Raw genomic sequence first — 13075 nt, 5'->3', positions numbered from 1 at the left:
TGACCACCCCACTATCACTACCCACCTAGTTTAACACACTGACCACCCCACTATCACTACACTGACCACCCCACTATCACTACCCACCTAGTTTAACACACTGACCACCCCACTATAACTACACTGACCACCCCACTATCACTACCCACCTAGTTTAACACACTGACCACTCCACTATCACTAGCCACCTAGTTTAATACACTGACCACCCCACTATCCTCACAAGGTGAAGGCAATATGTACATTGTTAAGTCATGCCAATAAAGTAATTTGAATTGAATTGAAATGTACTGAAAACGGGTATGAATCATTTCGACCTTTGTGCGAAAAAGACGACTAAGGTTTTTAAACAAAATCTCTTTATCTGAGCAGTTGTATTAGTATAAAAAAGTATAATTTCCCTTTTTTTAGCATAGCATAGCAATCTAGCTCAGTATTTTAATTGTTTTATGCAGTCATTATTGCTCATCTTTATCAAGGGTGTCAATCATTTATCAAGGGTGTCAATCATTTATCAAGGGTGTCAATCATTTATCAAGGGTGTCAATCATGTATCAAGGGTGTCAATAATTTATCAAGGGTGTCAATAATTTATCAAGGGTGTCAATCATTTATCAAGGTGTCAATCATGTATCAAGGGTGTCAATCATTTATCAAGGGTGTCAATCATTTATCAAGGGTGTCAATCATGTGTCAAGGGTGTCAATCATGTGTCAAGGGTGTCAATCATTTATCAAGGGTGTCAATCATGTATCAAGGGTGTCAATCATGTATCAAGGGTGTCAATCATTTATCAAGGGTGTCAATCATGTATCAAGGGTGTCAATCATGTATCAAGGGTGTCAATCATGTATCAAGGGTGTCAATCATTTCAGGGCCCACTATTATCCAGGACACACAGCTTGTTTTACCTGTACTTTTAGGACTTAGGACTACCAGCACACACGGATGGTTCAAACACAAATAGATTAGCTACTGTATGTAGCAGGTGTCATTTAATGAGCACCACACATTAATACACAACGCCTGCTTGGTTTCCAATCCTTATTGAGTAAAAATACAGAGTACAGCAGCCCTCACATAGCAAACTCAAGACGTCAGAGTTCAGACGTGCTGCTATGATGATAACTTCAGTCCGTTATAACTCCGCTGTCTGGCAAGAAAGGACTGTAAAAGTAAAAAAGGACTTCATAAATATCAAATCAAATTTTATTTGTCACATGCGCCGAATACAACAGTGAAATGCTTTCTTACAAGCCCTTAACTAACGATGATGCAGTTTTAAGAAAATACCAAAAGAAAGGTAAGAGAAATATGTGATTGATTGATAACAGCTTCAGTCTTTCTTCCCAAAGAACTTGTTGAAGACAGACTTCTTGCGTGGCGGAGGCAGACCGGTGCAGGACCTCAGAGATGGTTCCTGGTCGTGGTGGTACATTGCTTGGTGCCGGTGAAGCTGCCTTCTTGTAGTAGAGTCCTGGTGATATGAGTGGTGCTGCCATCCATCCAGCAGGGGGCGCTGTGGGTCAGTGTGACTGGTGATAGATGGACCACTACCATCACAACTGAGAGTGGGAGAGGCGGCAGACTGCTTGTCTCCTATAATCATAGTCACGGAGTAGTTTGACCCACAGTCCAGACCCACTGATCCGTAGTCCCGGCCTCTGCCTCCTGGGGGCAGCAACGCTGGTTTAATATTCTGGTACCTTGCTGAGAGAGCAGAACATGTGCATAAATACCAGACAGATTTGTTTTTCCATTCAAGGCCTGGCATAGTTAAAGGTGCTCAGGTCTGAGAGAGCTATCGGGCAGTGAGTGAGGCTGAGGGGAACTGGGTGGGTAGTGATAGTAGGGTGGTCAGTGTAGTGATAGTGGGGTGGTCAGTGTGTTAAACTGGGTGGGTAGTGATAGTAGGGTGGTCAGTGTGTTAAACTAGGTGGGTAATGATAGTGGGGTGGTCAGTGTAGTGATAGTGGGGTGGTCAGTGTAGTGATACTGGGGTGGTCAGTGTGTTAAACTGGGTGGGTAGTGATAGTGGGGTGGTCAGTGTGTTAAACTAGGTGGGTAGTGATAGTGGGGTGGTCAGTGTAGAGGTAGTGGGGTGGTCACTGTAGTGGTAGTGGGGTGGTCAGTGTGTTAAACTAGGTGGGTAGTGATAGTGGGGTAGTCAGTGTAGTGATAGTGGGGTGGTCAGTGTGTTAAACTAGGTGGGTAGTAATAGTGGGGTGGTCAGTGTAGTGATAGTGGGGTGGTCAGTGTGTTAAACTAGGTGGGTAGTGATAGTGGGGTGGTCAGTGTGTTAAACTAGGTGGCTAGTGATAGTGGAGTGGTCAGTGTGTTAAACTAGGTGGGTAGTGATAGTGGGGTGGTCAGTGTAGTTATAGTGGGGTGGTCAGTGTGTTAAACTAGGTGGGTAGTGATAGTGGGGTGGTCAGTGTAGTGATAGTGGGGTGGTCAGTGTGTTAAACTAGGTGGGTAGTGATAGTGGGGTGGTCAGTGTGTTAAACTAGGTGGGTAGTGATAGTGGGGTGGTCAGTGTGTTAAACTGGGTGGGTAGTGATAGTGGGGTGGTCAGTGTGTTAAACTAGGTGGGTAGTGATAGTGGGGTGGTCAGTGTGTTAAACTAGGTGGGTAGTAATAGTGGGGTGGTCAGTGTAGTGATAGTGAGGTGGTCAGTGTGTTAAACTAGGTGGGTAGTGATAGTGGGGTGGTCAGTGTAGTGATAGTGGGGTGGTCAGTGTGTTAAACTAGGTGGGTAGTGATAGTGGGGTGGTCAGTGTGTTAAACTAGGTGGGTAGTGATAGTGGGGTGGTCAGTGTAGTGATAGTGGGGTGGTCAGTGTGTTAAACTAGGTGGGTAGTGATAGTGGGGTGGTCAGTGTGTTAAACTAGGTGGGTAGTGATAGTGGGGTGGTCAGGTATTAGGTGGCAGGTATTAGTGAGGTTAGGGGAACTTGCATTAGTGTCTGTGATGTGTTACTTACCTGAGGTAAATGAGTGACACTTGTTCACTTGACTGAGCCAGTCCTGACCACCTCTATAGACAGAGGAGAAAGGAGGAGAGACAGGGGAGTGGAGGGAGAATGGAGGGATGGAGGACGAGTTGTGGAGGGAGAAAGGAGAGATGGAGGAGTGCAAGGAGGAAGGGCTGTTCTCCCTGGATCTACCACACAGTTTCTGTCTCAGGGAGTCATAGTTATCTTCTAGAGAGAGGGAGAGAGAGAGAGACAGAGGGGGAGAGAGAGACAGAGGGGATAGAGAGAGTGTGGAACAGCGAGAGACAGGCAGCGGGATGAGGGAGAGAAAAGGAGAGCGATCGGAGAGAGACGGGGAGAGGGAGAGAGGAGGAGGTGCGAGACAGAGGGAGGAGGGGGGGGAGAACAGGTGAGAGAGATTGGGGGAGTGAGCGAGACAGAGGGAGGAGGGGTGGGGGAAACAGGTGAGAGAGATTGGGGGAGTGAGCGAGACAGAGAGGAGAGAGACACAGAGGAGAGAGAAGTGGGAGAGGGACAGAGGGAGGAGAGGAGGGGGAGCGATGGATGGTGAGAGAGAGAGGGGGGAGAGAAAATAAAAATGTTGTCACCATTTGTAATGAAGCCACAAAACATCCCTGCAATTCAAAGCAGTGGAAACCCAAGAGTTGAAAAGAGTCCTGAATGTCAGCTACAAAACAGAGACCGATCCTGACCAAGCTCAGCGACCACCAATTGGATAAAAAGGGAGACACAAAAAGACATGGCTAACCAAAGAGGAGCGTCTTTGTGGTCACTGCAACACAGGGGAAAACATTTTTAAAAAAATGAAATGTTAAAATTCAGCTAGAGCGAAAGCCCCAGCCTCATATGGACACATTGATACACCATGATCCATTGGAGGCTACAGACATGAGAGCATAGAACTCAGAGATAACCTATAGGTCAATGTAGCAGTAGGTCTATAACTCAGAGATAACCTATAGACCAATGTAGCAGTAGGTCTATAACTCAGAGATAACCTATAGACCAATGCAGCAGGGGGTCTATAACTCAGAGATAACCTATAGACCAATGTAGCAGTAGGTCTATAGGTCAATGTAGCAGCAGGTCTATAGGTCAGTGTAGCAGTAGGTCTATAACTCAGAGATAGTCTATAGACTAATGTAGCAGTAGGTCTATAACTCAGAGATAACCTATAGACCAATGTAGCAGTAGGTCTATAACTCAGAGATAGTCTATAGACTAATGTAGCAGTAGGTCTATAACTCAGAGATAACCTATAGGTTATAGGTTACTGTCTTGACCTCTTGCTAGTGAAGTGCAACATTGTATCAAATCATCGACTGGATCTGTCCAAAAGCTGTTGCTAGCGAACTTCCAAAGTTGTATCAACGAGCCTATTCCCGGGCCCTCAGATTCCCGGAGCTGTTTTTTTATGACGTTTCTGTGTGGTCACAAGTGGTCTGCGTTTGTGAGGTTGGTTCTACGTACTGCCAAATTCTCTAAAATGACATTGGAGGCGGCTTATGGTAGAGAAATTAACATTAAATTCTCTGGTGGATATTCCTGCAGTCAGCATGCCAATTGCATGCTACCTCAAAACTTGAGACATCTGTGGCATTGTGTTGTGTGACAAAACTACACATTTTAGAGTGGCCTTTTATTGTCCCCAATTGTCCTGTGTAATTATCATGCTGTTTAATCAGATTCTTCATATGAAACACCTGTCAGGAGGGTGGATTATCAAAGGAGAAATGCTCACTAAAAATGAGAGAGAAATAAGGTTTTTGTGCGTACGGAACATTTCTGGGATCTTTTATTTCAGCTCATGAAACATGGGACCAACACTTTACATGTTCTGTTGATATTTTTGGTCAGTATACACTACCAGTCAAAAGTTTGGACACACCTACTCATTCCAGGGTTTTACTTTATTTGTTACTATTTTCTACATTGTAGAATAATAGTGAAGACGTCAAAACTATGAAATAGCACATATGGACTCATGTAGTAACCCAAATATATTTTATTTTTGAGATTCTTCAAAGTAGCCACCCTTTGCCTTGATGACAGCTTTGCACACACTTGGCATTCTCTCAACCAACTTCATGAGGTAGTCACCTGGAATGCATTTCATTTAACAGGTGTGCCTTGTAAAAAGTTAATTTGTGGAATTTCTTTCCTTCTTAATGCGTTTGAGCCAATCAGTTGTGTTGTGACAAGGTAGGGGTGGTATACAGAAGATAGTCCTATTTGGTAAAAGTCCATATTATTGCAAGAACGACAGTCCATCATTACTTTAAGACATGAAGGTCAGTCAATCCGCAAAATTTGAAGAACTCAAGTGCAGTCGCAAAAACCATCAAGCGCTATGATGAAACTGGCTCTTATGAGGACCGCCACCAGAAAGGACCCAGAGTTGCGTCTGCTGCAGAGAATACATTCATTAGAGTTCCATCCTCAGAAAATTGCAGCCCAAATAAATGCTTCACAGAGTTCAAGTAACAGACACATCTCAACATCAACTGTTCAGAGGAGACTGTGTGAATCAGGCCTTCATGGTTGAATTGCTGCAAAGAAACCACTACTAAAGGACACCAATAAGAAGAAGAGACTTGCTGGGCCAAGAAACACGATGTCATGACTGTCCAGTAGAATCCAAATAGTTCAGATCAGGTTTGCAATGAATAACTTCAATCAGACCTCCTCTCACCCGTAGAGGGGGAAGGAAAGAACTAGAGGGGATTAACAACTCACGTCCTGTTGTAAATCAAGGGAGAAGATCCAGGCCTGCCCTCTCCAAATTCACCAAAGGAATGTGCTTTGTCTCCAACAGACCTTTTCCTGCAGAAACTCTAACACGTTCAAAAGCAACTACTGGAACTATATTTCTAACATAGAACGTGGGAAATGGTCAGAGGTCATCTATAGAACACTAATGTCATTTTGTTTGTTATTTTGTGATGTCATTAAAAATATTATAAAGGAAATCCTGTAACTTGGAAAGTATACCCACTACATATATGATGTTTCCATACTATGCATTGGTGCATATAATATGAACAATATTGAAAGCGTTTTTTTTTTTTTAAAGAGGGATGTGATTTTAGAATCTATAAGAGATAATTGTTTTCCACAACTTTGTACAGTGAGCAGTCACCGCCCCGAGAACGTGTCAGCCTGCCGGAACCACCCCCTTCAAGCAAAAGACCATGTTAGACCATAAAAACGTGATGCTGCAGCTGCTTGTTTAAAGTGGTTTGAACTTTGACTCTCAACACGAGGTGGAAACGATAAACTCACCTCCAGGACAATCTCTGGTACAGCTGATTAGCTGTCCTAAATAAAGTATCTTCGAAAGCAAATTTAAGTAGGACCATCCTGTTAGTCTGCTCAAACCATCGTGTTACGCGACTCTCGTCACCACATTGAACCATTGATACGGCTAGCTAGCCTATCTTCAAAGAAGCATCTTCAAGAGCGAATTGGAAGGAAAATCAACTCTGTAGTTCTGTTCAGGACTTCACAACAAGTCACGGAATACCAGACAACTACGAAGAAGGACAACAGTAGAAGACTTATTGGAACCATTTCGGACAATCGGAGACTTACAAGCATACCGCAAAAAGGCCCAGCCCCCTTTCCAAGTCTGCCCTGTTCACCGAGAGACGCGCTGCGGACCAAGGCATTTCATGTGAATACATTCATGATTTCTCACTCAAAGCGGGCTGCAGTTTGTAACCCGTATAAGGATATAGTGACAGTGGCCAGCTGTCTACACAGTTCTGATAAGCTACTGCTGTTCAATCAGACCATAGGAACTTGGCAGTAGCTGTCACTGAGTGCTTCTCTGAGTCCACCTAGTGGTAACTTCTATACCTGCACCTTCTCCATTTGACAGGACATCAAACAGGTATTCTACGAAGCAGTGGTTCCCAAACTTTTTTTAGCCCTGGCACACGTTGATGTGATGTGACATTCTGCGTCACACCTAAAAAAGGCCTAATCATTTATTTTGGTGGTAATGACCTCCATCTCATCTCATCCATACTGCAAACAATCCATTTTCTGTGATTTTTTTTTTGCACATTAAATAGGGTTTATGTTGAAATTGTCATGGTATGTATTGATAGTTACTCACGATGGTTAATTTGTGTGTACCATTTTAAGATCGTCCCATGAATCTGTGCCAGAAAGAAGAAAATGTAGCTCCTGTAAAATCTGTTTTTCGATTTTAACGGGTTGGGAGACAGACGACCTGTGTTCTGCATTGTAAAGGTGTGACTACGGACACTAACGGGTTGGGAGACAGACGACCTGTGTTCTGCATTGTAAAGGTGTGACTACGGACACTAACGGGTTGGGAGACAGACGACCTGTGTTCTGCATTGTAAAGGTGTGACTACGGACACTAACGGGTTGGGAGACAGACGACCTGTGTTCTGCATTGTAAAGGTGTGACTACGGACACTAACGGGTTGGGAGACAGACGACCTGTGTTCTGCATTGTAAAGGTGTAACTACGGACACTAACGGGTTGGGAGACAGACGACCTGTGTTCTCCATTGTAAAGGTGTGACTACGGACACTAACGGGTTGGGAGACAGACGACCTGTGTTCTGCATTGTAAAGGTGTGACTACGGACACTAACGGGTTGGGAGACAGACGACCTGTGTTCTGCATTGTAAAGGTGTGACTACGGACACTAACGGGTTGGGAGACAGACGACCTGTGTTCTGCATTGTAAAGGTGTGACTACGGACACTAACGGGTTGGGAGACAGACGACCTGTGTTCTGCATTGTAAAGGTGTGACTACGGACACTAACGGGTTGGGAGACAGACGACCTGTGTTCTGCATTGTAAAGGTGTGACTACGGACACTAACGGGTTGGGAGACAGACGACCTGTGTTCTGCATTGTAAAGGTGTGACTACGGACACTAACGGGTTGGGAGACAGACGACCTGTGTTCTGCATTGTAAAGGTGTGACTACGGACACTAACGGGTTGGGAGACAGACGACCTGTATTCTGCATTGTAAAGGTGTGACTACGGACACTAACGGGTTGGGAGACAGACGACCTGTGTTCTGCATTGTAAAGGTGTGACTACGGACACTAACGGGTTGGGAGACAGACGACCTGTGTTCTGCATTGTAAAGGTGTGACTACGGACACGTTAGATTCTATAGCAGAGGCTGTGTTATAGCTAAGCCCAGAGCCACATCTGAATAAATAACTGATTTATTCTATCTTGTCCATGCTACTGGTTTTCACAGACAACGTAACGTGATAAAGAAGACTGCTGGTGATGCGCACCCCTCAGGTGATACATGTAACAACAGCCTGAGCACACTGGACTGGAACCACCTATACAGATGGAACCATGTGTAACCATTGAATGTGTTATCTGACTAACACTAGTGCTCCCAAGTCTACATTACATGTCCACAGGTCACCTTTATAAGTGAGTGTTCCATTTAAAAAAAACTGATTAGGAAAAGTTTAACAGCAAACCTGTACACTAGTAGAGTGATAGTGTATTAGAGTACCAGAATACCAGTAGTATAGTGTATTAGAGTACCAGAATACCAGTAGTATAGTGATAGTATATAGGAGTACCAGAATACCAGTAGTATAGTGTATTAGAGTACCAGAATACCAGTAGTATAGTGATAGTATATAGGAGTACCAGAATACCAGTAGTATAGTGTATTAGAGTACCAGAATACCAGTAGTATAGTGTATTAGAGTACCAGAATACCAGTAGTATAGCGTATTAGAGTACCAGAATACCAGTAGTATAGCGTATTAGAGTACCAGAATACCAGTAGTATAGCGTATTAGAGTACCAGAATACCAGTAGTATAGTGTATTAGAGTACCAGAATACCAGTAGTATAGTGTATTAGAGTACCAGAATACCAGTAGTATAGCGTATTAGAGTACCAGTATACCAGTAGTATAGTGTATTAGAGTATCATAATACCAGTAGTATAGTGTATTAGAGTACCAGAATACCAGTAGTATAGTGTATTAGAGTACCAGAATACCAGTAGTATAGTGTATTAGAGTACCAGAATACCAGTCGTATAGTGTATTAGAGTACCAGAATACCAGTAGTATAGTGATAGTATATAGGAGTACCAGAACACCAGTAGTATAAGGTATTAGAGTACCAGAATACCAGTAGTATAGTGTATTAGAGTACCAGAATACCAGTAGTGTAGTGTATTAGAGTACCAGAATACCAGTAGTATAGTGTATTGGAATACCAGAATACCAGTAGTATAGTGTATTAGAGTACCAGAATACCAGTAATATAGTGTATTAGAGTACCAGAATACCATTAGTATAGTGATAGTATATAGGAGTACCAGAATACCATTAATATAGTGTATTAGAGTACCAGAATACCAGTAGTATAGTGATAGTATATAGGAGTACCAGAATACCAGTAATATAGTGTATTAGAGTACCAGAATACCAGTAGTATAGTGATAGTATATAGGAGTACCAGAATACCAGTAATATTGTGTATTAGAGTACCATAATACCAGTAGTATAGTGTATTAGAGTGCCAGTATACCAGTGGTGTAGTGTATTAGAGTACCAGAATACCAGTAGTATAGTGTATTAGACTACCAGAACACCAGTAGTATAGTGTATCAGAGTACCAGAATACCAGTGGTATAGTGATAGTGTATTAGAGTACCAGAATACCAGTAGTATAGTGTATTAGAGTACCAGAATACCAGTAGTATAGTGACAGTGTATTAGACTACCAGAATACCAGTGTTATAGTGTATTAGAGTACCAGTATACCAGTGGTATTGTGTATTAGAGTACCAGAATACCAGTAGTATAGTGTATTAGAGTACCATAATACCAGTAATATAGTGTATTAGAGTACCAGTATACCAGTGGTATAGTGTATGAGAGTACCAGAATACCAGTAGTATAGTGTATTAGAGTACCAGAATACCAGTAATATAGTGTATGAGAGTACCAGTATACCAGTAGTATAGTGATAGTATATTAGAGTACCCATATACCAGTAGTATAGTGTATTAGAGTACCCATATACCAGTAGTATAGTGTATTAGAGTACCAGAATACCAGTAGTATAGTGTATTAGAGTACCAGTATACCAGTAGTATAGTGTATTAGAGTACCAGTATACCAGTAGTATAGTGATAGTATATTAGAGTACCCGTTGTGTCCTTAAATCATCTACAAGTAATAAATAGTACTTTGGATCCATCCTACTTTAGGTTGATTCTGTATATCCCAGAGCCAGACTCTTACCACGACGGCCTGTATGTGATGAGGATGTTGGGTCCTGCTGTTTCTCTGGGTGCAACTGAGGGATCTGACGGTGAGTCTCTCTGGTCTCTCTGGTCAGGACAACTATCTCCTTGGCTCTGGTCGTCCCCCTGCTGGTACTTTGTGAGAGGAAAGAGGTGGTGAAGGGGGCGGGGTGGTCCTGAACCAAGAGGTCGCTGGGTGACGTCATGGAGGAGACATGCTCACTGGGCACTACAGGAAACACACAGATACACAGACAAGAGCTATAGTCAATGCATTTTACATAACAGGTGGCATATATTAACTCTCTGTTCATCAGTATAATATTGCAGACTTTTTACTCAATAGTTGTGTTTACCCATAGAAATGAGATGCTGTATATTTTGTGTTTACCACTGTTGGCTTGTATTTTCAGCATCCATTTCTTCATCATGAATCGGTTTGCTGTGTTGAGGAGGTACTCTGAGCCATCTCTTAAGCGCAGACTGAAACACTGTGGTTTCTTAGTGTTCTCTGGGGCTGAGACACATTCTGCTCCCGTCAGGGTTAGAGACAGGCCACACACACAGTTCTGGAGGACACAGGGACATTACTGGACAATTGTGTCCATTTGGGACTACTGAGAATAGAATTGTCTTCTGAAACACTGTAGAATAAATCACATTTCTGATCACTGTCAACTGGCGTCCCATCTCACAACACAAGGACAAGGACCTTACTGGAATAATTTATAAACACATGGTTTATATGGATGTTTCAAGATGTAACCATGAAGAGAGAACAAGACAGACATAAACCCATGTCTTATCCATCAGACAGCGCGACTGTGTTAGTGATGAGCGGGTTGACTCATAACCCGGGTTGATAACAAGTACGTTATCACCCACAGGAAACACATTGACACGTATGTTATCACCCACAGGAAACACATTGACACGTATGTTATCACCCACAGGAAACACATTGACACGTATGTTATCACCCACAGGAAACACATTGACACATGTATGTTATCACCCACAGGAAACACATTGACACGTATGTTATCACCCACAGGAAACACATTGACATGTATGTTATCACCCACAGGAAACACATTAACACGTATGTTATTACCCACAGGAAACACATTGACACGTATGTTATCACCCACAGGAAACACATTAACACGTATGTTATAACCCACAGGAAACACATTGACACGTATATTATAAACCACAGGTAACACACTGAAACATGTATGAAAGACGACAAGTACCAGCAACCCCTATTTGACCTTTTATGTCTGAACTAGCGTCCTGCCTTGTCTCACCCTCAGTGTATCCTTTCTGTCTTGGTAGAAGCAGAGTGTCTGTTTGTAAAGCACTGCATGATGGGAGCTCCATGCTCGAGACCTGGCCTAGAATAGACAGACATATTAACTATCTGGAAACATGGCCTAGAAAAGACAGACACCTTAACTAGATGGAGTCATGGCCTAGAAAAGACAGACACATTAGCTATCTGGAAACACGGCCTAGAAAAGACAGACACATTAGCTATCTGGAAACATGGCCTAGAAAAGACAGACACATTAGCTATCTGGAAACATGGCCTAGAAAAGACAGACACATTATCTATCTGGAGACCAGACCTAGAACAGACAGACAGACACATTAACTATCTGGAGACCTGGCCTAGAAAAGACAGACAGACACATTAACTCTCTGTAAATGTTGTAGATGTTGTAGTGTAGAGAGTAGATTTAATGGCTGTAGTATACAGTGTCAATGTAGTATAGTGTGTACATGATGGAGTATAGTGTTTAAATGGTGTACTGCCTGTAGTATAGAGTGTAAATGGTGTAGTGTCTGTAGTATAGAGTGTAAATGTAGTATAGAGTGTAAATGATGTAGTGTCTGTAGTATAGAGTGTAAATGGTGTAGTGTCTGTAGTATAGAGTGTAAATGTGTAAATGTAGTATAGAGTGTAAATGGTGCAGTGTCTGTAGTATAGAGTGTAAATGTAGTTTAGAGTGTAAATGGTGTAGTGTCTGTAGTATAGAGTGTAAATGTAGTATAGAGTGTAAATGGTGTAGTGTCTGTAGTATAGAGTTTAAATGTGGTATAGAGTGTAAATGGTGTAGTGTCTGTAGTATAGCGTGTAAATGTAGTATAGAGTGTAAATGGTGTAGTGTCTGTAGTATAGAGTGTAAATGTAGTATAGAGTGTAAATGTAGTATAGAGTGTAAATTGTGTAGTGTCTGTAGTATAGAGTGTAAATGTAGTATAGGGTGTAAATGGTATAGTGTCTGTAGTATAGAGTGTAAATGTTGTATAGAGTGTAAATGTAGTAAAGAGTGTAAATGGTGTAGTGGCTGTAGTATAGAGTGGAAATGTAGTATAGAGTGTAAATGGTGTAGTGTCTGTAGTATAGATGGTACATGTAGTATAGAGTGTAAATGGTGTAGTGTCTGTAGTATAGAGTGTAAATGTAGTATAGAGTGTAAATGGTGTATAGAGTGTAAATGGTGTAGTGTCTGTAGTATAGAGTGTAAATGTAGTATAGAGTGTAAATGGTGTAGTGTCTGTAGTATAGAGTTTAAATGTGGTATAGAGTGTAAATGGTGTAGTGTCTGTAGTATAGAGTGTAAATGTAGTATAGAGTGTAAATGTAATATAGAGTGTAAATGGTGTAGTGTCTGTAGTATAGAGTTTAAATGTGGTATAGAGTGTAAATGGTGTAGTGTCTGTAGTATAGAGTGTAAATGTAGTATAGAGTGTAAATGGTGTATAGAGTGTAAATGGTGTAGTG

General features: G+C 42.1%; 1 protein-coding gene across 7 annotated transcripts in view; it reads right to left on the bottom strand.

Moving 5' to 3' along the window:
- Nucleotides 1–777: 777 nt before the first annotated feature.
- Nucleotides 778–13075, bottom strand: part of LOC110491220 — a 95411-nt gene continuing 83113 nt past the window's right edge. For 3 of the 7 annotated variants that reach the window (XM_036945893.1, XM_036945897.1, XM_036945899.1), the window contains 5 exons: nt 11595–11681; nt 10676–10853; nt 10283–10513; nt 2984–3202; nt 779–1710 (listed from right to left, as the gene is read on the bottom strand). In XM_036945893.1, coding sequence (XP_036801788.1) covers nt 1337–1710; nt 2984–3202; nt 10283–10513; nt 10676–10853; nt 11595–11681 — 1089 coding nt within the window. In that variant the 3' untranslated portion in view covers nt 779–1336. Of the gene's footprint in view, nt 1711–2983; nt 3203–10282; nt 10514–10675; nt 10854–11594; nt 11682–13075 lie in introns of all 7 variants that reach the window. The other 4 variants (XM_036945900.1, XM_036945898.1, XM_036945894.1 and 1 more) reach the window with 3 other exon arrangements.

This window comes from Oncorhynchus mykiss, chromosome 16 (assembly GCF_013265735.2).
Source record: "Oncorhynchus mykiss isolate Arlee chromosome 16, USDA_OmykA_1.1, whole genome shotgun sequence".
Taxonomy (NCBI): domain Eukaryota; kingdom Metazoa; phylum Chordata; class Actinopteri; order Salmoniformes; family Salmonidae; genus Oncorhynchus; species Oncorhynchus mykiss.
Note: the sequence above shows the minus strand (reverse complement) of the source record. Positions and strands in the feature narration are given on the sequence as shown.